At 47.2% G+C, this 26,437-nt stretch overlaps 2 protein-coding genes across 10 annotated transcripts in view; one reads left to right on the top strand and one right to left on the bottom strand.

The window, feature by feature from the left end:
• Positions 1 to 10,531, top strand: part of BCL2L13 (BCL2 like 13) — an 87,371-nt gene extending 76,840 nt beyond the window's left edge. For 2 of the 4 annotated variants that reach the window (XM_025198795.1, XM_025198794.1), the window contains one exon: positions 3,275 to 10,531. In XM_025198795.1, the coding sequence (XP_025054580.1) occupies positions 3,275 to 4,090 (816 nt within the window). In that variant the 3' untranslated portion in view covers positions 4,091 to 10,531. The remainder of the gene's footprint in view (positions 1 to 3,274) is intronic. The other 2 variants (XM_025198798.1, XM_025198799.1) reach the window with 1 other exon arrangement.
• A 473-nt stretch (positions 10,532 to 11,004) lies between these two features.
• The window catches only part of LOC102375926 (BH3-interacting domain death agonist), a 32,217-nt gene continuing 16,784 nt past the window's right edge, over positions 11,005 to 26,437 (bottom strand). For 4 of the 6 annotated variants that reach the window (XM_014517878.2, XM_014517882.2, XM_006019434.3 and 1 more), the window contains exons 2-6: positions 18,664 to 18,732; positions 17,502 to 17,721; positions 15,925 to 16,061; positions 14,895 to 15,107; positions 11,005 to 11,922 (exon numbers count right to left, since the gene is read on the bottom strand). In XM_014517878.2, coding sequence (XP_014373364.1) covers positions 14,898 to 15,107; positions 15,925 to 16,061; positions 17,502 to 17,721; positions 18,664 to 18,672 — 576 coding nt within the window. In that variant the 5' untranslated portion in view covers positions 18,673 to 18,732 and the 3' untranslated portion in view covers positions 11,005 to 11,922; positions 14,895 to 14,897. Of the gene's footprint in view, positions 11,923 to 11,952; positions 12,206 to 14,894; positions 15,108 to 15,924; positions 16,062 to 17,501; positions 17,722 to 18,663; positions 18,733 to 24,171; positions 24,328 to 26,437 lie in introns of those variants that run through there. The other 2 variants (XM_014517881.2, XM_025198803.1) reach the window with 2 other exon arrangements.

Genomic DNA, 26,437 nt, shown 5'->3' with positions numbered 1-26,437 from the left:
GTGTTTAGAAAGGAGCAGTGAAATACACAAATACAACAGGGAACAACTGCCCAGGCTGTGGTTCTGCAGAAGAGAACTTGGGGATTATAATGGATCACAAGCTGAATGAGAATCTATAATTAAGTGTGATATTGTTGCAAAAAAAGCTAGTAGTTTACCAAGGTGTGTAAAGAAGAGTATCACATGCAAGGCAAGAAATATGATTTTTCGATTCTAATGAGGCCTTACCAGCAGGGATCTGGGTTTTCTGTTTGCCGTGGTAAACCCAGATTTTCCCCTTCAAAGGAGAAAAACACAGGAGCAGTGGGTTTCCCCTTGCAGGCTGGCAGAGTTCCAGCTGGGGCTTGGGCACTACTGTGGGGGGCAGGGGGTGTGGATCCAGGTCCCTGACTCTGTAGCCCTGGTAGCTGGGGGCCCCCTCTGGCAGGACTGGGGAGTGAGGGGCAACAGCAGGGCCTGGGGGCTGTGGCTTGAGAGGGAGGGGCAATGGTATGGGCAGGGCACCAGCATATCAGGGCTGCTCAGTGCCAGAAAGCAGTGGCGGGGGACAGCTTTAGCTGGACCTGTGTCCTGGTGAGTGAAGGGGGCAGGGGGACCTCTGATTTTCCATGATAAACCCAAAATCAGATAGCAAAATGTATAGGTATTTACAATTTATTTTATTATAGTGATTGAGGCACTGGTAGGCTTCCAAATTGCTTTAACATTGTAAATATATCAATATTTACAAGTTGTATTCAACTGATACATACGTGCGTGTGTGTGTGTGTGTGTGAGTGTGAGTGAGAGAGAGAGAGCTATATATACACACACAGTAGAGTTTCATTTTAATCGCAGATTTGGGTTTTTTTAATCAGAGAATCTGCAAGGTTTTTATCAACAATTTTTAAACAGAGAAAACCAGGATCCCTGCTTATCAGGAGTGTTGTGTCCAGGTTTTGAGTACTGCACTTCAGGAAAAACAAATTGGCAAATTGGCTGGATATCTAGAAAATATGATGTATGAGAACAGGTTGGACAGAGGGAGATTTATTTAGTCTAGAGAAGGTTGAGGACGATATGATGATATATGTCTTCAAATACTAAAAGGTTGCCTATGAGTTGTTTTTTATGTCTGCAGGGGACAGGACAGAAGTAATGGGCATAAATTGCAATAAGGGAGACTAAGAATTTTCTAAGTATAAGTCTGGGTAAGCACTGGAACAAAGACACCTAGTGAGGCTGTGGAATCTCTGTCAGTGGGTTTGACATGCAGGTTAGACAAACATTTGTTGGTGATGTTTTAGAGGTGATCTTGCCTTCATCAGGGGGTTGAACTAGACCTGGGCTGTCTAACTTTGCTGCGGCCAGACATTGCACTCAGTTTCAGGAAGCATACCGTGGAGGTTACACACTGTGGGTGCACCCACTCCAGCATCCCTCACACACTGCACCAGTGGAGTGCAGCCAGTGGCATGTTGTCCTTCTGTTACATAGACCTTCCCCATGCAGTGGGAGAGGCAGCCACTGGGGCCTGTTGGTTGCATGTTAACCACTCATGGCCTGCAAGCCACCAGTTGGATAGCCCTGAGCTAGGCAACCACTCAGGGTCCACTTCAGCCCTTTTTCTCTGCTTCTATTTTTTTGTTCTTAAACAGGGTGGATTTGATTTAAATTTGATTTAAATTCCCACTTGCAGGGAGCCTTGATTTAATCATTATTTTCTACAAAAAGTGCATTCTTGTTGTTTGTTATAACCTTCATTCAAATATTCCCAAACAACGGTCTCTTTTATAGCCTGACAAACCTGCTGCCATGATAGGTTTTCCCTTCTACCATACCATTCCCTCACTAGATCTCAAATCAGTGAAGAGGCTATACTCAGAAACTTATCCCTCAGAACTTGTGGAATATTCTCAAAATGTTTCTCTCTTGTTTCTACTGCCCCTCCCTCCTTGCATTTATCTTCAGACTCCTCTTCCTTGCCCAGATCTACTCCACCCCCAACAATCTTCTGTTCATTTAACTTCTTGAAACTTTGCACTTTTCGAGACAGACAAGGGCTTGACTGTGTACACAGACTTGCAGAGAGACAGTAGGGCTGATGGGTAGGTAATCAGGTCTGTTGTCTCTCATCTCCATATACACAAGTCCACAGTTTGAGAACTGAAACTAAGCATCACAGAGATGCTTAATAAGATCTTCTAGACTGAGCACTGAGTCCCACTGGGTAGAGTGGTTGTCTTTAATCCTTACTAATATATAGAGGAGCCTCTGGGAACCCCATAACATTGGGCCCCTAGTATAGTCCATGGCCTGTTGTGACTTATTTATAAAGCTTTTTTAAAAAGGTTACATGAATATATTGCTTCAAATAGTATGTAATTAGAAGTTATAATCCCAATTCCATGATAATCTTTGAGTTCTAATATGTCTTAAATTAAAACTATCTTTACATACTTAACAAAAAAGCCCCCAAAATGATTTAAATACAAAATTTTGTTTACATAAAAAAAATCAATATTTTAAAAATTGTTGATTTTTACCCAGCCTATTCTCAAAATGAGCTTACTCTTTCAATTTCAGAAACCTGGACCACAGAGCAGTGGTTCACGACTTCTCATCGGGTGGTAAATGGGAATCTGTAGAGCTGTACTTGCCCCAGTGGGGAATTGTCAGTTTTCATGCACCGTCTCTCTCTGAGAATTGTAGCCCTGTACCAGACTTTTACGATAGGCATAGTGTATTTTACTCAAATGAAAAAACAGCTTTCCCTCTTCACTTGGCATAGCTTTTTTGTTGTTTCTGTGGTTTAATTTAAATTATGATCAAACTTGTAGGCAATACGAAAAATTGGAGAGTTAACAAACAAGGGCCAAAATCACGTACAGACTGAAGGAAGAGATAAGAGCCACAGAGTTACAGGTAGCATAAGGAGATTTATAGTGTTAATAGAGATGTAGAGGTAGTTCAACACTAGACAGGCAGTACACAGTACGTATGCTAAGCAAGCAGAAGGTGAAACCCATCTCTTACACCTTTTTTGTTAAAATACATTAACTTTCTTTCCTCTGGTTTCTGTTGTCTAAATATTACAACTTACTAAATGCTGCAGGGAAAGGTGAGATCCGTGGAGGAGCTCTATCTCGAATGATCCGTTTTCAAAAACTCCAGTAGGTCTGTGCAGACAAATTACCCCCCTGCCTGTTGGTTTTGTTGCAAAGCCTTGTGATGCTTCCAGTCTGCCCTGAACATTGTTATTTATCAGTTTGATCTGTGTTCTTGTTTCTTCTAGGGTACTGTCTTTAGTTTGGATTCTGAAGAGGAGGAATACCCTGGGATTGTAGCAGAGGACAGCAATGACATCTACATCCTAACCAGTGACAACTCTGGTCAGGTGAGCCCCCCGGAGTCTCCCACAGTGACTACATCTTGGCAGTCAGAGAGCCTGCCTGTCTCCTTGTCAGCTAGCCAGAGCTGGCACACAGAGAGCTTGCCAGTATCCCTTGGACCTGAGTCCTGGCAGCAAGTAGCTATGGATCCTGAAGAAGTCAAGAGCTTGGACAGCAATGGAGGTGGTGAAGAAAGGAGTGAGAATAACTCTTCCAACTCTGACATAGTACACGTGGAGAAGGAGGAGATACCGGAGGGGATTGAGGAGGCAGTGGTGTCGGCTGTGGAGACTGAGACTGTTCAGGAGGTCTTCCCAGAAACCCCTGTGTCTTTGCTGGAGGTAGAGCCTGAAGCTGTAATTTCTGCTAGTGAAAAAGCAAGCCCAATGGCACCTTTGCTTGCAAAACACAAGGAAGAGGGGAAAGTAGCTGAGGCACCTGTTGAACCTGAAATCCCTGTGTTGAGTAAATCTGCCCAGAAACCAGCGTTGTCAGAAGAAAAGGCTGCGCCAGAACCTGAGAAAATACTGCCTCCAGGAGAGGAAACAAAAGTGGGAAAGGAGGGCCGCTTGGAAGAAATGGAAGAGAAATCTGCCGCTGCAGAGGAGAAACCCATCCTGTTGCCAGAAGGCAAATCTATACTGCTGTATGGAGGGGCTGCTGCAGTGGCCATCCTGGCTGTGGCAGTGGGAGTAGCACTGGCGCTGAGGAGAAAGTAGCAGGGCTTCGAGATGGAGGCGGGGAGTGAGCAGGATCCAATTTTTCTAAAGGTTGAGCTGCCTGCTGTTAATTGAACATTCATGTAACTTAAATGGTGATGGGGTGAGGGTATTCAATGTGCCCAAGGCTATGGACAATCATGTTTTTAGTGGAATTGAGTGGGGACTGTTTTTTTCCCCCCCAGAATTAAAGTACAGGTGTATTTAAAAAAAAAAAAAAAAATCTGTAAATTTAAGAATTGTAAGTGTGGGTGCTGAAGAAAGGGGGTGCTTGTGTACTGAAACTGGAAGAGATAATTCCCGGGGAAGAGAGCCAGCTGCTGCTAGCCCCTGGGATTTTTAGTTTGTGACTGACCTGCTGTTGCAGTTACGCTGTCTTGTCACTTCCTTTCGCACCTCCCGAAAAACAAAACGAAATGACACCTTAATCCTGTAGCGTGAGGCTGGTCTCCCTTATGTCTCAGCTTCCTCTCAGGTACTGCACTTCTCCTTATAACCTCCCAGGTTCCTTCTAAACCCCAGTGGGAGAGTGCTTCTTCTATACCTCTTTATCACACTTATTTAGCCCCAAATACTTCCTGAAGCCCCATCTTGTATAGATGCTGCCTCTCTATCTGTATTATCTCTGAGCTCTGATGTTGTCTGGAGAGAGGTGCAGAAGAGTCCCTCTGTGCTGCCAGCGGAGCAGTGGGGTAGGTGTGCTACAACTGTTTGTTGGTCTGAGAACACCTCTGCTTCCCCGGCCCACTTTAATGATAGTTCATTTACCACAGACATGGCTCTTGTGGGAGTCACTCTGCCATTTTGACAGTGATTTTGATACTAGCGCTCATTCAGCAGGTAGAGTATAACAACCTTATGTTTATAATTGCATGAAGAAACCTGAGCAGGAGGTTGAGGCTTGCCAGCTGATGCACTCGGTGAAGCTGAAAGGTTAAATGGCTGCTTTGCCCTTACCTTGTTCCCTAGCTTACTGTTGTCTTTCACAGGGTAAGTACAGAGGATGTGTTCATAGCCTTCACTCAGCCTGGGTTGTGACAAACAGAGAGAATCTCCGTTGTTCCAGGTGTAACTAAGGCAAACAGCAGTGAGCCTTTCTTTTCTGGCCTTGGCTCCTGGGCCTAGGGGGAGCCAGCACAGTGCAGTCTCTTTATGCAGCTCGTGGACAACACAGAAAGAATCAATTAATGTAGCCGATGACAGGTAAAAATAGTGACAGTGCAGTTACTTTGGAATAAAATAACCTAGCCCACTGGTCACAAACTTTGTTTGTGAACGGTGAAGTCTATACTGCAGCTTTACAGATGTAGTCTCAGAGTCCCCAGGAAAATCTGCTGCCTTCTTTTGGAAATTTATCCTGGCTCTGTGGCTTAGACAGGTGATGGGAAACATGAGAAAGTAAAAACAAAGCCTCATGCAAGCTAAAGGATTTTTTTTAGAGCCTAAAAAAGATGTTATTTCTAACAGCCTTGATTGCTGTCTTTGATGCGATACGCCTGTTTCTGTTTCTTACAAATCAGTGGGCTGAGAATGAAGAGAACATCACGTATTTCTTATTTTTTTTCAAATGAAATTAATTCATGTCCCTTTTCCTTTCCTCCCCCTTAGGGCTCCTAATGCTGGCAGTCCACAGGAACCCAGCAGAGTTCAGGGATTTTGTGCTCTAAACTTGTGCTAGGGTGATTTCTCTCGAGAGGGCTCCAGGGGTTGGAGGGAAGTTCTAGGTGAAGGAAACTTTTTAGAGGGAGAGAATCTGGTGGGAGAGGGATTGTACAGCTGGTACCATTGCTGTGGAGGGGGCCTGCTTAGCTCAGGAATTTTGCACTCTTTCTGCTGATTATTACGGTCTTTAAGCTGGACTGCTCTTACCCCATGCACAAGTGGTGATAAGCTGGCCTTAGAAATCTTTTTGCTGTGTTGTAAAATTAACCTAGTTCTTCCTTCCCTTATCTGGCCATGTCCTGGTGAGATCCTCATTGCTGTGTGTGCGCACAATTGTCATAGTATGTTCTTCCCCGTCTTCTGTTTTTTGTGGTACACATGCAGCAAAACGGCACTGTGGCTGTATTCTTGCCATAGTTGCCTCTTCTGCTTTTCCCTATAGACCAGTCTGGTAAGAAAGGTTTCAGTATTCCTTTTGTCACAGATGTGAGAGTGGTTTTCAATTTGTCTTCATTTAACTGATCTAAAATTAAGAACATTTTAAAATGATGACAGGAGAGTCATCATTTGGGGTAGTCTGTGCCCTAGCCAGAGTGGGGATTTGCTGTTCAGTGTCTGGTTTGTCTTGTGTATCAAGGGGTGCTTTACCTGTGGGGTAGGCTCCACTCCTCAGTAGTCTGCCAACACCAGGGGAGTAGATCTGTTCTTACCTCTGAGCTGGTGACTCCTGCTCTCTCTGGGGATGATGTTCCTTGGGTGGGAGTACTCCCCTGTCCTTATTCGTGCAGTGGGTCCTATCACTGCATGAAGGTTTGCTTCTGACCACGTTCCGAGTATTTGTGTGCAAATTATGAAATGTCCTTTTATCCCATCTGTTACTCATCAGTCCAGTAATAGGGGGACAGGACACAGGTTACTGATGGGGGGACAAAAGGTAGAGAGTATTTCCTTTCAGGCCAGAAAAAAATCCTTATCATGGTGATACTCCCCTTGATGCAAAAGTCAGACAGGGCTGTGAAAGTGGAACAAAATGTCTTCCATCGCAGTCACACAGATTACTCCTCCTTTTTGGTTTCAACTATGAAGATTGTTCTCCATCTTAATCTCTTATTGGTAAATGACAGTTGAAAAAGGGTATGACTCCCTCTCCCCCAGTGCTTATGCTCTATATTTATTCATTTATATTAGTATGTTCTAGGATCTCCCCATCCACTAGAAATGGCCTGTTACGTATTTGGGTGTCCAAGGGCTCTACTGACTGCTACCTTTGAGGTCTGATGCAGCTGTAGCCAGCACCAGCATGGAACTGACCCAGAGAGAAGCAGGAAGTAGTGTTACTTGTCACCATCTTGGAGGGCCACTTATTTGTTGTAAGGTAGGTTGTGGTTTAGGAACCACACACAGTTCTGGACTGCAGGACTTACCGGTCTGTCCAAGTCGTGTGCTCACCATCTCTTCCTGGTATAGTTCTTAGAATTGGTAGAGGGGAGACACTAGTTGCCTGATTTCATATAATGCTCTATTAAAGTACCATTAGTTTTGCTTGCACCTCCCCTTCCTCCTTTCCAAAATTAAGTGCCTCAAAATATGTCCCAGAGTGGACTTTACCTTAACTAAACTTCTATCTTGAACTCTTTTTTTCTTCTCTTTACCCTTGTCTGCTGCACATCCTTAAGCTGTGATAAAATCACTAACCCCTTAGAGTCAGAGCCACAAGAAGGGCTTCCACTCCTGTGTTCAGCATTGTGGGGCCTGACTTTGAGGGTGCCTCCATGCCCCTAGCAGATCTTCCCACTTAGTAGAATCTGCAGCCCCAGGGCTCCCTGTCAGTGCCTGGGGAGAGTTGGAGGCTAAGGAATGGGGTCTTCACCAGCTGGCATGTAAAGCAGGGAGTCCTTTCAGCTGATAAGCTGGAAATGCACAAGGCAGGGTCTGGTTTACCCCTACATCGGGCTGCAAGAAGGCACTTTCCTCTACTTTAAGCTTAAGTGCTGTGACCTCTCTCGAGGAGTCAGCACATAAGCTAGCCTATTTTCACAAAATACAGGTGGAGGAAGAGGAGTAAGTGCCTCCCTTTTCTGTCCATTAAACAATCATGGGAAAATGCATTAACAGTTCAGGGACCAGAACCTGGGGCAACCCCAGTGAGTGTCCTGGCCACTAGGGTATAGGGATTTGCTCCTTGCCTCCCGAGTTGTGAAGTACCCAGTTCTGGCAGTGAGTGTGCAAGATGTGCTTTGAGATCACCTACCAGATTGGGCCTTTACAGCACTTGGATCCAGAAAGCTGGCATCCTGCCACCTCAGGAAAGGTTAGCTGTGACCTCAGTACCAAGCTACTCAGCCCTGAGCGGAGCTGTGGCAGTTCTGGGCTTGGCCTAAGCACCTGAGGAACTTTAAAGTCAAGTCATGTGGAGTTTAGGTGCCTCAAGGGCTGGGCAGTGGCTGAGCTGGCATTTCAGGGTTACAATTTGGCCTTGGGGGTACATCCAGTAGAGGATTTAGGTGCCCAAGTGATTTGGTTTTGGTGATAGAGCCAGGAATACAGAACCCAGTGCTTCTGACTTCTAATGCATGTTTGCTCACTGGAGCCAGCTACAATTACAAGAATTCAGGTACTTGCTCAAGCTGCCTCCATCTGTTGAGTAGAAAACCCCCCAACAGATGGCTAGAAATTACTTTTGGAAGCGTTTAGTATTGCAGATAACAATAGATGCTTGCCAGGGCTGAGGTTTAACCAATACATAAACGGCATTTTTTTGAGAACCAAGAAGACCATCCTAGTAAAAGGAATTCTCGCTTAATTTGGTGAGGAAAATAAGCATCAACATCTGCTGCATCTACTTTGAATGTGCAGATAAGTTCACATAGTGACTGCAAATGTAGGGGAATGGGAGTGAGAAGGGTGAGGAGGGCTACTGAGACAAACCTGGCAAGAGGCTGTTTTTTTCCAAGCCTCCGTCTAGAGAACATCTCACTGTTAGAACATCTGCTGTCTCTGCTTAGAGAAGGAACTTCACAAGTTAGCACAATCCAGTTGCTCTTCTTTTCAAGCATCTCCTTACAAACAGACAGGTAGTACTCTATTACCCTTGATAAAAATGAGAGACTTAGTCTTAAAGGAATGAAATGCAAGGTTTAGCATTTTTATAAGTGATAGTAGTAGAAAAATGATACCTTCCAAATACTTAAAGTCTTCTCTACACTTAAGTTTTGCTAGTCTTGTTATCACAACAGCAAAACCCTCTCAGGGTAGATGTCACACTGTTCAAAGCACTTTTTTTGCCAATGGAGTTTCATCAGTGAACCCAGACAAGCCAAAACTTGAAAAGCAGGGTTTTGGCATAAATGCGTCTCCACCAGGGCTTTGTTAGCATAGTGCTCCCCCACACTGTTATGCTGCCAAAACAAGTGTAGACTTGGCCTTTATTATTCTTCCTTTTAAATATGAAACCTCAAAGGACACTCTACCTTGTCCCTCTGGATTACATCTAGCTGAATGATTCGGCTGTATTCTGTCCTCTACACATTCCCCTATCCTGCAGGTCACAGAGGGGAGGAATGTCAGTATTGTTCACCTCCAGGAGGGTAAGGCTGAGAGCTGAGGCAGCGTGTAGACTCGGTGAGATGCACTCTTGGCAATGAGAGGCAACATTGGCATTGCTTTGAGCCTGGCTATTTTGGTGCTGTGCTTCAGAGTGCAACTGAGATTACCAGAAAAGGGCTAGCCTGTTTTAACTGAAGCACAAGCCAATTTCTTCTGATCCAAGTAGTTCCCAGATCTCTCACAGGGCAGCTACTGAACATAGCATGTTGGAGCAGGTAACTAAAGCACTGTTGTAGTTGTAAGCGGTTGTTCTTGGTTTGCTGTCACATCTGCTAAGGTTAAGATAGAGACCTGTTGATTAGTTATATAGCTGGGTAATGATAACTACAGCAGCTTGATATACGTCATCTCCAAGAAAACTGAACGCTGGTTATATAGTTCCTGGCCACTTTTTCTTTCTAAAGGATTGTATGACTTTAACATACCTTCTATTTACAGTTAACCTGTTCTAGGTCTCTTAGGCAGGGTGACTTCCTCTCTCACCAACTCGCCTCACCCCAGCACATCAAGAGGAGTTTCTGATACAAATTTTAACTACAGCTCCCATTTCTTTTACAGTACAAATTCAGGCTGCTAACTATGAGGGAGCAAGGGTGAGGGACAGTGGCCGTATGGACTGAGCAGGCTGGAAAGCTTGCATCATACTGCTGCTGCATGTTAGGGGTTTCCTCCTGGTTTTCCAGCTTCACAGGAGTAAGCTCTCATTCAAATAATGAAAGGCTAAACCTCTACCTGGACTACAAGACTGCCCCTTGAATAACAAACCAAGAAGCAAAATGCCATGTCCATGGATTAAGAGCCTATCTTCCTCTATATTTACAGAAATAAGATGGTAGTCACTTGACTTGCAGGAATATCAGGCTCTGGGGCTGGGCTGACTCGGTATGAAAAGATGTCCTGACATCCAGCAGTTGCTGATTACTCAAGGAACTGTTTTACATTGATTGTTCCTTTAATATGCAAGTGCAGCACACTATGGGGGGAGGGGGAAGAACTGAAGCCTCTTGTGCCATTTGGTTTATAAAAGTGTTTCCAGAGCTAAAGGAGTTCTCTCCAGCTCCACTGGTTCTTATTCAGCTTAATTGAAGGGGGTATGTACATTTTCCTCCCCATTGGGACACCAGTGTAAAACCATGACCCCAGGTTGCACTTTAATAAATGGTACAGTTTTCCAAAAAAAAACAAACCCAACCTAGTGTGGACTATTCTTGCATTAATTTCCTAGAACATTATAGGCACCAAGGATGATAGCAGATAGTCTGCTATTTAAGCCTGCACATTAACTGAGGTGGGATTAGATGTAGGTTACTGAAGCATCTTTCTGGCTTTTTCATTTAGTTTCACTACTGCTAAAATGCATCCATTCCTTGTTCTCCTCACCTGGTGCCTGAACAGCAGGGGGTCCTAGGAAAAATGTGATTAGATTCATTCTACAACCACCTTTCAGTGCCAGTAATTGGGGTGACTTCCCTTTGTAAAATTTGGCACTAGTTATTACCATAGATCTAAACCCATGAAAGCCTTTAAAAAATGTAGGAACATAAAATAAGTTGAAGGGGTTGGGGATTCAGGACAGTGGTTTTAATAATGCCTTAAAAGCATGGTTTAAAGATGGACCCTTCTGCAAATTCAGACTCTACCACAGCTACGTTTACAGCAGAGCTGACAATTTTATTTTTAAGTTAAAATTAAAGACAGTATTTACAGGCAGTGTAGATGTATTGGCCTGGCTTATAGAGAACTACTTCAGGGTGAGACAGTGCCTTCCTGGTAAGCTAAGCAGAGGTGCTTAACAGGATGAAAAGAAGCTGCCAACCTCCTAGTTTCCTTCTCTTTACAGTAACTGGCTACACATAAAGCTAAAGCGTGTTCTGCTCAAGTGTATCCAGTTTAGTTCACTCCCTGATACAGTCTGACCATTTTATAATCTGCTTCTCCTTTGATTGGGAAGTTTAGTTTATCTGGGCACAATTTGTGGGTAAAAGAGAAACACCAATTGCTCCAGCAGCAGAGAATATCTGCACAAGCTCATAACACACACACGGTAGTAAAACATCAGGAAAAAACAGGGCCTGGGAAAGGCTTTGCAGGATAGCTGCTCACTTCCACCTCGGGTCAGGATGATGCAGCTACTTAGAGCCCAGATGACTGGCACTGCATTGGAAATGTGCTGAGACTTCACACACATCCATCCTCCCCTTGTGCACAGGATTTGGGCTAGTTTCAGCTTCAAGGAACACCTGAGCATGATACCAACTGGCATTTTTTCCCTGAGATACAAAGATCTTCACCTGCAGTGAGTCTCTGTTGTAAAAAGCATTGTTTTTAATACTTGGTAAGAAAGAAAGGGCAAGCATTACTCTTACATGTCTCAGACTAGCAGAACAATCATGCAGCTAAAACTACTGGTGCTGCTTTGCTACTCTATAAAAGTCTAAAAACAGAATAATGGGTTTCTATTGACATGTCTCAACCACATCACAAAGAATGGTCCTTGAGTCCTTTAGAGTTCTAGGCTGTAACCCTCTCCAAGCCTGTGGATGGCACCAAGGTCTCATTCAGCTCTAGAGAAACAGAAACAAAAAACAGTGGTTTGGTTAGGAAGGACAAGAAGTCAGGACAGATTTCACTGAGAGGGTGCACACTGTCCTTCTCTAAGAGGGGTTGTACTTAGCCAGAGGAGGAGCAGGTCACAACATTCAGCAGCAAGGGAGCTTTCAGAAAGACTGTCAAACCCTTTTTTGCTTTACCTCTTTGTGGAAAGGGCAGAGTTTAGGTTTAAGGCAGGCTCCCAATGCTTCATTGCTGTCTGTGATCTAGTCCTCCCCGCAACCCGTTTTCATTATCCTAATGAAACAATTTACAGTGCATTAGTATGCTTCATGCCAGTGCACCAGATTTCTGTTACTCTATGACAGCATATCTTTTTTTTTCTTTTGCAGACCCCTAAAAATTTCAAATGGAGGTGTGGATCCCTTTGTATTTTATAAGTGTAGGTAAATTATACTTGCAGGTATTCACTTACCTTTGACTGATCATACTAGTCTTTCATGGACCCCTTAGATGCAGTCTGCAGGCCCCCAGGTGGGGGGGAGGGGGGTGTCCGTGGACCACAGGTTGAAAACCACTGTTCTATGGCCTTGTCTATGGGAGTTTCATATGCCCGATGGAAGAGCAATCCCCCTCTTGCGTAGCAGCAGTTACACTGGGAACAGTTCTTTTGCCATTATAGCTCACACTGACCAAAGTACTCTCGCAGGCTAAGATGCCTCTCATCTAGGCAGGTTTGGCAGCAGAGTGATAGCGCATTTTCAGGTCATAGCCCCCATCACCCCCAACTGTCCCTCCCAGAGATACCCAGGTTTGCACTATATCTACCGAGGAGCAAGTCACAGTTCTGTTCCTGACATAGGAACCACCAGCGGTTAGTGAGCAGGTAGGTTACTGACCCACCTGCCTGGGAGGTGTACTGGTAAGTTAGTGGCACTCCTCCAAGAGGACCTATTCTTTTAGGCCTTGGGCCAACCTCACAAGAGGACTGAGGACTGCAATGCCCAACTTCCTTTTGTCATGGAATCTGTGCCTGTGACAAAGCAGTCCACCCCACAGAACAGGAGCCATGGCAGGCAGCGTGGTGAGGGGGAAGCTGCTTAAGGTAACAACAGGAAGTATTGGGCAGAGGGACCCTACTGTGAGCCAGAAGGCCTGTATGTCTAAGGCTTCCCAGTCCTGATCCCCTCCCCCTTGGACTTCTGAAATAGGTGGCTACATCACTGTTCTCACCATGCTAAAGGTATAGGTTCCTCTTATGCATGGTTACTTATTTTAAATGTTCATGCAATCAGGAACTAGCCCTCTCCCAGGTGCATGTCATTTTTTCCCTGCCCTTACAAGGCCAAGACTGCAGTATCACTTCCTCTGGTTCACTGCATTACCATGCAATGTAGAACAGCTTTCACAGGAGAGAGACAGCTGAATGAACTCTACTGTGCTGGCTGAAGTCTCAGGCCTTTCCAGGGAGATGCAAGTTCAGATTCCTTCAAGCAGAGGAAACAACTGAATTGGGTCCTTCCCTTTTCGGGTGCATACAATCACCAGGGAGCTACTGGATTAAAAAGCAACATCCCAGCCCCTCTGCCCTGGCCTCAGATAGCCTGACAGCTGAGCAGCAGGGTGTTTTAGGAAGACCACTAGGCTCCCTGGGAAGTTTTACTAGTAACAGCAGGTATATTTCTATAAACCATAAGCATTGGCAAGGTTGGGCTGCAACTGAATGGGCACTGGGGCTAAATTTTGGAGCCTTTTACATCCCTTTGTGCATCTAGCCCCTTATGCTGAAGCTTTTCAGGGTAAGCAGGCAGGAAGCATGAGGTGTGAGACTTCAGCTGCACTTAAATGAGAGTTTAGTAAAGTCTGCCTGGCCTGTGCAGTAGGCTACAGGCTGGTGGGTACATGCATGGTTACCTGAGCACAGCAGGAGCCTTCACACCCATTAGCACCAACAGCAGAGGGGCTAGGGTACTTGTCTGGGGAACTGGAGACTCAAGTTCTAACCCTGCTCCCCCAGAGGGAGTTTTCACCTACACCTTTCTGGCCTCTCAGCACAGTATTTCCACCACAAGCTAGCATAACACAGGTCTTTCTCTGGGGCTCTTTCTGAGCACTAGGCAGCCATGAGAGGGAGATATATGGAGTCAGAATAAGAACACGCCATAGGCTGGCGCAATGAGAAGGATACTTCTTAGGAGGGAGCATGCTCCTAGGGGGAGAGAGATTTCCCCCCACACTGCATGGCCTCCAGCTATGTTAGCCAATGCAAGGGGCAGTGGCACAGCACTGGAGCAGGCTGGGGTTAATGCCTGCCCTGTGGCCTGGGGGTTACAGTACCCCGCTGGGAAAGATGCAGTTTCAACCTCACGTCCTGTCCCTTCTGCCTGTGTCAGTGCTAACAGCAATAAAGGAAGAGTTGAGTTGCTCTTCATGACTTGAGCAGGTCTCCTGTCTCCCTCTGCAGGAGCAATGACATTATCCTACCCCTTCACTGCTAAGCAGCAGTAGGTGTAACAGAGCTGAACCATCAACACACAACACCTAGGATGGGAGCGTGTCAGCAATGAAGCTAAGCTCTTCAGTGCCAGACAAGCTGGTAGTTGAATAGGTGTCTGCCTGTTTGTACCTCCCCCTCACAGCCAAGTGCACTGTGCTAAAGTCTGAATTAAAGTCTAACGAGAGAGAAGCTGCAAATGGCTAAAGGAGTCACCTCCTCCATACCAATTACCCATGCCTCTTGCTGCGGCTGGCTCAGTTGCCAACAGCACTAATACTTTAGCAGACAGACTAGAGCCCCTGTCAGCTCCTGTGCCTATGCTGCAGTGGATAGACCCCATGTTCTCTAGGTATGCAGCTGCTGTAAGATAAAGAGCCATACTAGGTCACCCCCAGGCCCCTACCTGGCCAGGATCATTCCCTAAATTCCTGTGCCCAGTTTGCCACCATCTTTGGGGGACTCTCCCGTGGTTGGCACAATGGTCCTTACCTGTCAGACGATGTTATGGATGTAGTCATGGAGGTACTGGTTCATGTAATTCACAGTGGTGCTGAAGACCCGGTGTAGGAGAGATGGCACGTTGTTCACTACTTTTTTGGCTAAAACCATTGCCAGCACCAGCTTGGCTTTCTCCTGGTCCATGTCTAAGGGGATGGATTTCAGGACCTGTTCCACCATCTGAGACAGACACCTTGTTATTTCCTGTGCCAGGAGGAGGAAAGATGTGTCACAAGGGCACCAGTTTCCACATAGTCCAAGACAGCAACAAACATTCCCCACTGTGCCGCTATCTCAATTCCCTTTGCAACACAACCAGAACGAAGCACAGCCAGGGCAGGATTTCAGCTTACCTAGAGTGAGAGGTTGCATCAACCCTAACAGAAACAGAAGCTGATTTGATGTTATCTTCCAACCCTTCTTGCTCAGCCATTGGTGTGCAGGGTTTCACCAGCCTCAAAGGGGCCTGCAGGGTAAACCCCCATGCTGCCATAACTTGCAGCGGAAAAGGGCTTGGAAAAAAACTTCTCATCCCAGACACAAATGGCTGAGTAAGCCAAAGCCAATACACGTGGTCCCAAGAGGACAATAGGTCCCCATGGAAGCAAACAGAAACTTGCAACTTTAGATCCTTCCAAGGAAGAGAAGGAGAGTCTAATGTCTCAAGAACAAGAGGAGAGCTTGGTTCTGCTGCAGCACCCAGCTCTGTAGTGTCACAGGGCTAAAAAAAAAAAAAACGCCTGTCGCTGGTTGTACTGGTTAAACACAGGCTCAGTTGTGCATGTGACAGGAGCAGAGGAACAGCCACTGCTGACCATTGCCCAGGGTCTGATTTCCACCTGTTTCACATGGTACTGCAAACATGCAGTGCATCTGACAGCCACCCAGCAGAGCTGTAAAAGGAGTTGACTGCTCAGGACCACATGCAGCACAGGAAGGGTTTCAAAATGGCTTTGCTGAGTACATTTAGAGGGACCCATGCCATTTTTATTAAGTGAAGAATTGCTTGGCACTAATTTACCTCACTGGAGAGATTTGCATTCAGGAACTGCTGCACAAGATCATCTACTGGTCCCGCCTGCATCTCAGCAGCCAACTGGTCCCCAATCTCAGCCAGCTGAGCGCCAATGATTTGGTAAATTTCCCCTGTCTCAGAACCTAAAGTCAAGATTTGAAGCAGGATTTAGTTCACATGCAGTTGTGCCCCAAATTAAGTTTGGTGTAAACAAGCGGATGGAAGAGACTGTTGCTGTCAGCTTCACACAGCACCGTTCCACATCAGCTGTTGTACGCAGTATGTCAGCCGCCTCAGCATCGATGGTACACAGCCACCGCTGCCACTTTAACAGGGGAGTACACCAGTGCCACAACAGCTCTGAAGAAATGTCACACCACTCGGATGGCACTGCCAGGGAGTAGCACACAGCTATCAAACTAAATTTGGCAGACTGGCTCAGAGGCACAAGCTTTTTCAGGCAACAGTCTACTTTCTCAGATGCAATATCACCTGCTAGCTAGTTTGTGCCTCTGAGCCAGTCAGTCTCAGGTGCTATGCTGCCCTGCCTTCAGACTAACATGGCTACCTACCTCACAACAGAAATTTAACCCAGATACAGCTTCTAATAAACTCATAGTCCCTGAAGGAAAAACAAAATCCACACAATCTTTTACGACCTTAAATCAGGATTTTACCTCACATCTTTTCTACGTGCAGCATCTTTGTCTTGCAAACTTTCCCCTGATCCTGCACTGGGACATGAGCTCAAGGCTTATTACAAGGGCCGAGTGCTGCATACTGTAAGACCAAATTTTCTGAAAAGATGATCTGTCCAAGCAATAAGCCACACCCAGCCCTGCTCAGCATCCCAGTCTAAATAAAATTACAGCCCAAGGTGGCACCTTCATGGCACCTGGGGGGAGGGGGAAGATCACTGCATCACAGCCCCCTACTGTTACCATTCCTATTTTTCCACCAGCCATTGGATATCGCTTCCCCACCATACAAGCCTAGTAGAAGGGGCCAGCTTCAGCCCCAGGAGTCCTTGCTCCGTAGGCCAGCTCCTGAAGTCCTTGTTCCTAAACTAGGTAACAGGTGCCAAATATCCAAACCAGTGGCACACCTAGGGCAGAGCAAATAAAGCAAGGGCTGCGAGTGCCGACTTGGGAGAGGTCAGGTTGGGGACAAAGAGTGGCTGTAGCTGGCTACCAAGCAATCACAAATCACAAGCAGTGGCAACCAGCTGTTGCCACTCCCCCGCCCCGGTGTCCCAGGTGCTTGCCTGCATCTTTACACTGCTGATCCAGACACTGCCCAAGGCACAAAGCAAGGCTTAAGGGAGTACACCCCTTGCTTGCAGCAATGCCACTGGCTTAGCCTCAGGCTCCATTTTAACACACCAGAAAGATGTGGCACAAAAAAACCACCTAAGGCCTGTGATTAGTGCTCTAGAAATAAAAGGCACAGAGGTGCCAAACACCAGCTGCGCAAACCCCACTTGTCCTCATCAAGAACATAACAATTGCCAGTGGAGAAAACACTCTCTGAGTCAGTCTGCTACAGAAGAGACGAGCTGTGCGTATGGGGGCAAAGGCACAGACCTGGCTCGCCATTTTGGAAATGGCCGCTACGGTTCCCGTCTGTTTGAAGCTCTCCATCATCAGAAAAAGAATGGAAGGCTGTTCTATGGGGCACGCACTGGGGTGTGTGTCTGCAGCTCAGAGTCTGCAGCTTCTCCTTGAAGGCACAGTCTTGGGAGTTGTCCAGGAAGGAGTACAGGAGGAGGCTCTCCAGCTGGCTGAATCCATCGCTGTATGTGCCCTAGAAATAACCAGTCAGCGTTAAACCAACGGGCAAGGAGGTAATCTGGCTTGACATGAACACGGCTGCCTTGTGACCTCCTCCAGAAGCCCTGACTAATGTTACCCAGTGAGTGAGACTGCAGAGTCATGTGGCGGCATTCTGGCTGCCCTGGCTTCACATACTACAGGGAAGTGATCTGGTGGTGGAGGATCACTCAATCTAGGCAGCCCTGTGCATTCTGGGCTGCAAAGATGACATGCCTGGTTAGAATGAACCGTTAAAGGTTAGAATGAACCGTTAAAGAAGAACCACATGTGCACGCCCACATGCCCAAATCCGAGGTTAGCAGCCGCTTAGTGTGTGTATCAATTATGCAGGTTCTTGATATAAACAGATGCCCAATCAGTACAAGCAATGCTAAGGGAGGATCCTCGTGCCTGAAGAACTGTCTCTGAAGTTACAAGCCTCCCTTTTCATGCCACCATGTGAAGGGGCCCAGCCAAGTCAGTAATGACCAAGTCCGGATCACTGCAGAGAACTGTGGCTGCTAGCTGGGACAGTGTCAGGCAGAGCACTTTGAATATGACCTCACACATGTAGGCGCGTCCCTCTTCACAGGGCAGGGAGCATTCTGCCTGCACATACGGCCACAGGAGGGCATGGAAATGTGGTGCTTGAAAAGCTCAGCTACAACCAGGAGCTATGAAACAAGGGCCTAGACACTACTCCCCTCCAAATGTTTAAAGGCTAAATGCACTTTCTGGCTTATAATGACTAGTGATGCTGAATGCAAAAACTGAATTATCCAGAAAGTAGGGCTCAGTCAGCACTTTCTAAAATGAAGGCCCTTTACATGGTCTCAGATGGGACCCCAGAGCTGAGGCCTCTTCAAGACCCCTAGTCACCTCTGAGAAGTTGGCTGTGTAGCACTGAGAGAGGCAAAGCCTGTATGGAACTGACCTGGTCCATGGGGGCTGCTGGGATGGGGTGGCTGTGTCACCCTTTGCTTTCTGCCCACACGCTCTCTTCCTACAAGACAAAAAAAAAAAGGAGAATGCCAATGTGTCTGCAAGCCCCTCAGCTCAGATTGCCCCATCGGGCTGGCAACCTGGCCCCACTTTGAGTCTTCCTGGAGATACCCATGCCTGGGATGTTCAGGCAGGCTTCCCCATTATAGTCTGGCAGTCATTGGTAAGGCTGTGAACACCGGGCTGGTCCAACACAGAAGCTCCTACTTAGGGGTAAAGAGGGGTGAGCTGTGAGGATATAGCACCTCCACCCTCCTTGAGCCAAAGGTTCTGGCCTTCCTGTCACATGGATGTGCATGGGAGCAAAAGGAGCCTGCGGGCTGACACATAATGGCTGTGATGAGAGCAAAGCCAGAGGTCTGTCCTCCTTGGCTATTTAAGAGCAAGCCTTGTCTCTTGGCTTCTCCATGAAGAGTCCCTTCAATCGAAGTTAGAATGAACCTTTAAAAGATGAACCACACACACACACACACACACACACGGAGGCTAAGAAGTGGTGGGGGACCCCCAAGTGTGCACACAAATACTCACAGAAATACTCAAAACTACAGCTCTCTTGTACTGTTAAATCAGGGGTATCAAACCCTCCCCCAGACCCTGTGCTGGATCCAGACTGCAAAGGCACCTCCCCTCCCAGGCCGGATCCAAGGGGCCAGAAGCAACTGTAGAAGGCTGTGTTCAAGCAGCAGCATGGGGCCAGGGCTGGGTGGCAGCATGGCTCTCTGGCCAGACAACAGCATAGAGCCAGGGGCATGCGATGGCATGGGGCTCTGGCTGGGCAGCATGGAGCAGGTGTCCAGAGGCATGCGTGAGCGGGGGGGTCTGCAATCGGTCAGCAGCAGGAGCTGTTTGAAATGGCCACGTCTATCAGGGCTCAGGGAGCCTGCACCTGAACACTGCAGCAGGGGTCCCTCCAACTTCCCGCACCCACTAGCCTACTGGCAGGCCACACTGAATAGTTCCAAGGGCCAGATCCAGCCTGCAGGCCGTATGTTTGACCCCACTGTGCTAGATCACCACTACCAAAAAGCCAAAAGGTGCTAGCTTAATTGAGGCAGTGTCTTTGGGAAGCTGTTTCCACCTGTGAGGTCCAGTTAAACCCCAAGACTAGCTCAACTTGCTATGCTAGCTCCTATAAAATCTACAGACTGCTGCTTCATCTTCGCCAGACGTTCACCTCGAGTTACCTCACTTAAGGTAGGAACCCAGCTCCCTCTGGTCGTCAGTACAAAGCTGTGGCTGGCACATGCTTCCCACTGGAAATGGCCCTTCCCCCCACCCCACAAGCATCAAGAGCACCAGAATAAAAGGAAGTGATTAGTATCCCCTTAGCAGTACCTCTTCTAGGATGTCTGCTGTCCCTTCCTGCACTCCCACAAGGTTTGTGCTGTATCAGCTGAGGGCACGGGGAGGGGAGGGTGCTGTGCAAAGGCAGCTTTCTAACATCCCACTTATCTTGGCACCCGTGTCCACCGCACTGTGACCTCAGGCTCTCAGTGCAGTGCGGTCCCTCACCAGTTCCTGTGCACATATATAAGCCTCTTGCCACAAGACTGGTGTTTTCCACCCAGGCTGCCTGGCCCATGCTGGGCAACAGGCCAGCACATGTGCTGCCTCCATTCAGGCTGGTAACTGACCCCTTCTGCAGCGTGAACCTGGGCCAAACCCCTGGGCCACTGCCATCCTTCAGCCCCTCCTACCCCATATGCCCAGGAGGGCAGACATCCCACAATGCACAACTAAATGATCAGAGCAGCTCACTGAACTGCGGCAGCAAGACTTGTGCAATGTTCCCTCAGGAGACCTGGTGGCACTGACAACAAGTGCAGCACCAGCGCTGATGCACCGGTGCACGGCTACACAGCATGGTTCCTTGCACGCAAGCAAAGCCCACCTGGGTGCTCAGATCCATGTGTCTGTCTCCCCAGCCAGGCTGCCCACTGCATGTCAGTGTGAGCGCAGCCAGGTGAGGATAAACCCCAGCTTGCTTGGAGCAACTGGCCTAACCGTCCATGCAGTGCAGGATGGAACAATGCAGAGCCTCTCCCCAGAGGCTGCCATGTATCCTCTACTTCCTAGGAAAGCCTAAGGCTTGATTTCACCACTCCTGGTTGAAATTCAGGGAAAACCTTCTGACTCAAGTGCAGGAGTCCTTCTCCTTCCACCCCACCCCCAGCCTGCCCTCCACTCCACCCTAGAGAGCTCAAAACAAGAGTCTGAGCAACAGTGGAGAGGGTAGGCGTGAGTAAACAAATGAGGATACTCCCTACCCCCACTTCCCCGGCACACACAAGTGAGTCACAGGAGTCGGGTCTGGGGAGAGCGCTCACTCCACTCTGTAGCCCAAACCATTAACCGTGCTGGTCTGAAGTCAGGCAGAAAGCATGGCACCTGAGACCGGTTCGGAGAGGCTTAAGCTTTTGTAGATGATGACTTACTCTGTCAAGTGCTGTGAACAGTGCACAAACTGGCAGGTGACATAAGAATTAGAAGCCCTACTAGCCAGAGGCTTACACTGGAAAGCCCTGGTAGAGCTGAGCCCCAATGATAAATTTTAAAGGTCTCTGCTTAAACAACCAAGAGCAAGTAACAGTTTAGGGCAGGGTTGTCAAACATGCGGCCTGCAGGCTGGATGCAGCTTGTGGAGCCACACGTGGGTGGCGTGTGGGTCTTTGGACTGACCCCAAGTGCCAGGCCTAACCCCAGACCTGGTGCCACACACCTTGCCTACAGCACAGGGGGTGCTCCATCAGACTGGCCCTGGACACTGGCTCTGGATCAGGCCATGCTGAAGTCAGCACATAGGGCCAGTCCAGCAGGGCGCCACATGCTGGCCCTGCACGGTCTGCAGCGTGCACAGCCAACCCAGCCCCACTTGTGCCATGCAACATGCACCAGTCTTGGGGCTTGCTATGCAGGCGGCACATGGGGCCGGCACAGGGCATGTGCTGCACACGGTGCATGGGCTGGACCCAGCACTGCACACAGCACAGGGGGTCTCGAACGTGAGCTGCCGGCAGTGTCATGTCCAGCCCATGCCCCGGACTCCATGTGTTGAAAGTAGCACTGGATTCAACTAGCATGCCACAAGCAGCATGTGCCCCATGTGCTTTGTGCACAGCAAGGTCGAGGCTGGCGCATGCTGCATGTGGCACACAGGCTACACCTGGTGCCACAGATGCTGCGCAGGGGATAAGTCTGGGTCCAGCCTCATCAGTGGAGTGGGGGGTAACGATACCTCCTGAACTTTGTAAAGAACTCTGAGAAATGCTAGATGGGAGGCGTGGTGTTCCCAGCAGTCCTGATGAACCTTGGGGTCAGATGAGTTTGACAACCCTGGCTTAGGACAACCAGCTTGAGACACCAGGGCTGGGGCAGGCAGCATGTTCAGAAAACTTGCCCTCTTCTGCTGGGCCCACAAAAAAATTAAAGGCAATGCAATATCCCCTTTCATTCCTGAACATTCAGAGCACCACATCGATGGCCAGAGCTGGAAGCCACTGGAAAACCACAATGCTCAAAATGCCCACTGGGAGATCATTCATTTTGCAGTCTGGGAGATCATGAATTTGGAGACTTTAAGATTAATTTATATCTTCTGCACTGAATAATTTCCAGACTGATGTTCTATGACAAGGAAATGGAGCCAAGCCACAGTAGGGTGATCTGGGGGCAGGGCTAAGAGGAAAGCAAAAGTTCAAATTAATCCAACTGTAAAGAATGGTTGTCACATTTTCCAATTTGATCCGTATTTTAATATATTAAAACTAAATTTTGCTAAAATTATCACAAATCTATCCCTTCTGCTGTGACCCTATCACCCCATGGAGTTTCTTTGTGCATTCTTGTGTTACGGTAGCTAGGAAAGAACTCCACAGCTCTTTTATACCAAATATTGTGAAACTGGATTACAACTGCAATGGAAGTAGTCACACTGGTGCAATCCATGCTCTTTATATGTTCTTGGTTCATCTAATGCTAACTTCTTACCATGTTTCCCTCTTCATAAAATGCACACACTATAGAAAAGCCCCAGGGAACTCTTACATAATCAGAATTTTGTATAAACAACATTCAGCCTCTCGACAGATTCTATGCAGAGGAACAGAAGCAAATTGCAGGTCACCAGGTTAGTTAGAGTTTACATGCATGTACTTAAAAGATAGAACAATAGAAAAAAAAATGTCTGTTTTCCACTGGAAGCGCCCTCAAGTCTTTTGAAGAAATGAGCTTAAATCAGGGTGGATTTAAAAATATATATATAAAAAAAAAATGGATTTTTAATTTCAATCAGATTGTTTATTTAATCATATTTTTATTTTTTAAGATGCTTTTAAAAAAAACGTATATAAAAGATAGCTTTAATTTAAGATATGTTAAGACTCAAAGATATCATCATGGAATTGGGATTATAACTTCTAATTATATACTATTTGAGGCAACATATTCATGTAACCTTTTTAGAAAAGCTTTATAAATAAGTCACAACAGGCCATGGACTATATTAGGGCCCCAATCATATGGGGGTCCCAGAGGCTCCTCTATAGATGAGCAAAGATTAAAGAAAACCACTCTACCCAGTGGTAGTGCTCAGTCTGGAAGATCCCATTAAGCATCTCTGTGATGCTTAGTTTCAGTTCTCAAATGGTGGATTTGTGTCTCCAGAGATCACAGGCAGACAAGGTTCTTTGGGTAGATGTGATATATTTTATTAGACCAACTAAATATTTGGAAAAATTGTTCTTTGCATGCTTTTGGGCACAAATGCCCTTCTTCAGTCATAGGGAGAGTTTGTTGTCTCCAGAGATAACATCCTTGTTAACAGCGGTACACAGAGATGAGAGACAACAGACCTGATTACCCACATATCAGCCCTCTTGGCTCTCTGCAAGTTTGTGTACACCCAGTCAAGCCATTACTTGACTCTAAAAGTTCAAAGTTTCAAGAAATTAAATGAGTCAAGGATATCAAACCACAAGAATGCACTTTTTGTAGAAAAAAAGAGATTAAATCCAGGCTTCCTGACCAGTCATTTAAATCATGATCTAAATCAATTTGATTTAAATCAAATCCACCCTGGCTTAAATCAGTCTGGAGTTTCAGACCGCACCCACAAGGCAGCCTTACACATCTCTGTATGTGCAGCTCCTGCCCTCTGTTCATGTCATGATGGTGCCCCCCTGCACACCTAGACTGGATCCGCTACCATTAAGTCAACTGAAATCTCTGAGTGAGAATGAGATCGAACACAAACACCACAGGACATCTTCCTTGCCCTGCCAAAGCTGGACATGCTGCTCTACAAGGCACTAGATACAGACACAAGGCTATAAGGTCTGTGTCACCATCAGAAGCACTGGCAGTCAGCACTTGTAAGATCCTGGAGACCCTCACAAAAGGGTAATATAAATTCTGCAAATGCACAGCAGCAAACACTTACCTCCTCTCACGACCAGTATGCAAAACTTCCTCAGTAAGAAGCAACGGGTGGCTTGCAGTCAGACCTCGTTTTAGTTGGCTCCCGTAAATCTCCCCACACGTGTGCATGTGCACGCACCCACGGAGCACTTGCTCTAAGCAAGTGGAGACACCCCTTCCAACTCTACAACCCGCTGCTGCTTCCTCAGGCTAATTATAACTGCTTCCCTCCCAAACACAGGCAATGACCAATCTCTGCTCTGCTCCTAAAGCTCTAACCCTCCTCTCCCTGGCCCCGGCCCTGGCTGCAGCTGCACAGGCATTTGAGTCTGACTCACGGCTGTGCATTGCCCCACAGACCAAGGGTTGAACAAACAGGACCGCTGCGTAATGCCAGAGGAGGAACCACATATGCCACTCACTGGGGCTATGATGACGGAAAGTCACTCCACCACCACTGCCACAAGTTCTTCAAAGGAAGAGGTGTCATCGCTGTGCAGAGCGCAAAGACCAGCAGGCCCTCCCACTGGGTGCCCCAAGGGGCTGGCAGCTCTCTGAAGAGCCATTGTTTTAGCCTCAGTCACCATTGGGAGTATCCATCCTCTCCAGCATTAGTCACTCACGGGGCCATTAGCTTCACAGATGGGTCTAAATTCTCAAAAATAATCTAGACAGGAGCAAGTTCCCATAAAGGAGTGCAGTACCAGTTAAGGGTGCTGCCTGCCTTATGTTCCCTCTGTCAGGATGCTCATCTTCCTCCTGCCACGTTCACTTCATCTGTGAGTGTGGTTTTTAAAGCCGAAAACTGAAACTGCAAATCAGTCATCTGCAAGGGGAAATACACAAGATGTACATCACCCTGTTTGCAACTGAAGGCAACAGACGCAGCAGAAGTTTCTTCCCTCACAAGGCAGAAGTCATAAACACTGCTGGGGACTTCCACCCAGCTCTCAACTAGCACTTCTCCAAGCTCTTCATGCAGTAAAGGAAGTATTGTTACCCCACCTCCACTGATGGGGATGCTGGGGCACAGCAAAAGGAAGTGATTCACCCAAGGTCCCTCACGAGACAAGTGGCAGAATCAGGAGTAAAACCTGCATCTCCCTAGCCCTAGTCGCTGGACTTGACTGCTTTCCAGAAAGCATGTCTCAAGAGTGTATATACAGAAAACACTAAATCACCAGAGAGGAGAGATGCAAGTAGACAGCAGCCATCCTCACTGACAAAGCAGCATCTCCTGGCACTCAAAGAGTATAACAGCACCACAGAGCTGATAGTCCTAACCAACAGGACTGTGCTCCTGACACCTCCCACCCACACACAGCTGCATTTTCATGAGCGCCTTCAATGCCACCTAACAGAGGCACAGGGGCCCTGTGATGCTTGGACTCAGGCTCATTCAAGGAGAGGTCCTGATGTCTTTGGCCATCTCACTTTAGACCACTTCCTCCAGCAAGATTTGCAAACACTGCCACTAGAAACACCGCTGTTTCAAACCTCTCTAATCAAGGATCAGCAGCAGCTCACCAGCACGAACAGAAACAAATGCAGTAGCTTACATACCAATCACTTCCTCTCTCCTTGTAGCAGTTTCACTGCATGCACAGTGTTTCCTATACTCGACTTCCTCTCAATACGGGGAGCTCACGGGCACAGAGGCACATGCCCCCTGAACTCACTTTGCTCTCTGATCCAATCCTGTCACTTACCCCAGAGCTGGAGTATTCCAGCCTGGACTTCTCTGCCTCCCTGGGGCACAAAAATGAGCTCTCTGGCCTGAATGATGAGTTCTGTATGTCCTGTGATGTGAGCATTACCTCAGGGATAGTTGGTGGTGGTTAAAAAAAAAAAAAAAAAAAAAAAAGCTTTCTTAGGCACCCAGCAGCTGTTAAAGGCGCAATGGGATCTGATGTGGGATCCCAACAGTGCTTCTTGCCATGCCACACGTGCATGGTGCGCTCCAGCTGGAAGCCCTGATCAGTTGACACCCCCTCCTGGCCTCTGGAGCACAGGGGAGTCTTAAAAGTCTCCCGTGTGCTCCAGAGGCTGGAAGCATTGGGCGCATGTGCCATGAAAGGTGTGACAGGATCCAGCCACAAAGTTATTACACACATTTTGTGTACTAACTGTGGCTTATTCCTGGTTTTACTATGCCGTTAACTGAATGAACGTGTGGCTGGGTCTCTACTCAAGACATGATTAACCGGTTCATCACATCTTAAGCATAATGTCTGTCAGAGGGCCTAATGACTTTGTGGTCTTCAGGAAAGGGCTTAGTCTGTTCAGTT

This window comes from Alligator sinensis, unplaced genomic scaffold, assembly GCF_000455745.1.
Source record: "Alligator sinensis unplaced genomic scaffold, ASM45574v1 scaffold87_1, whole genome shotgun sequence".
Taxonomy (NCBI): domain Eukaryota; kingdom Metazoa; phylum Chordata; order Crocodylia; family Alligatoridae; genus Alligator; species Alligator sinensis.
The sequence above is the reverse complement of the archived record's forward strand: the minus strand, read 5'-3'. Positions and strand labels throughout refer to the sequence as shown.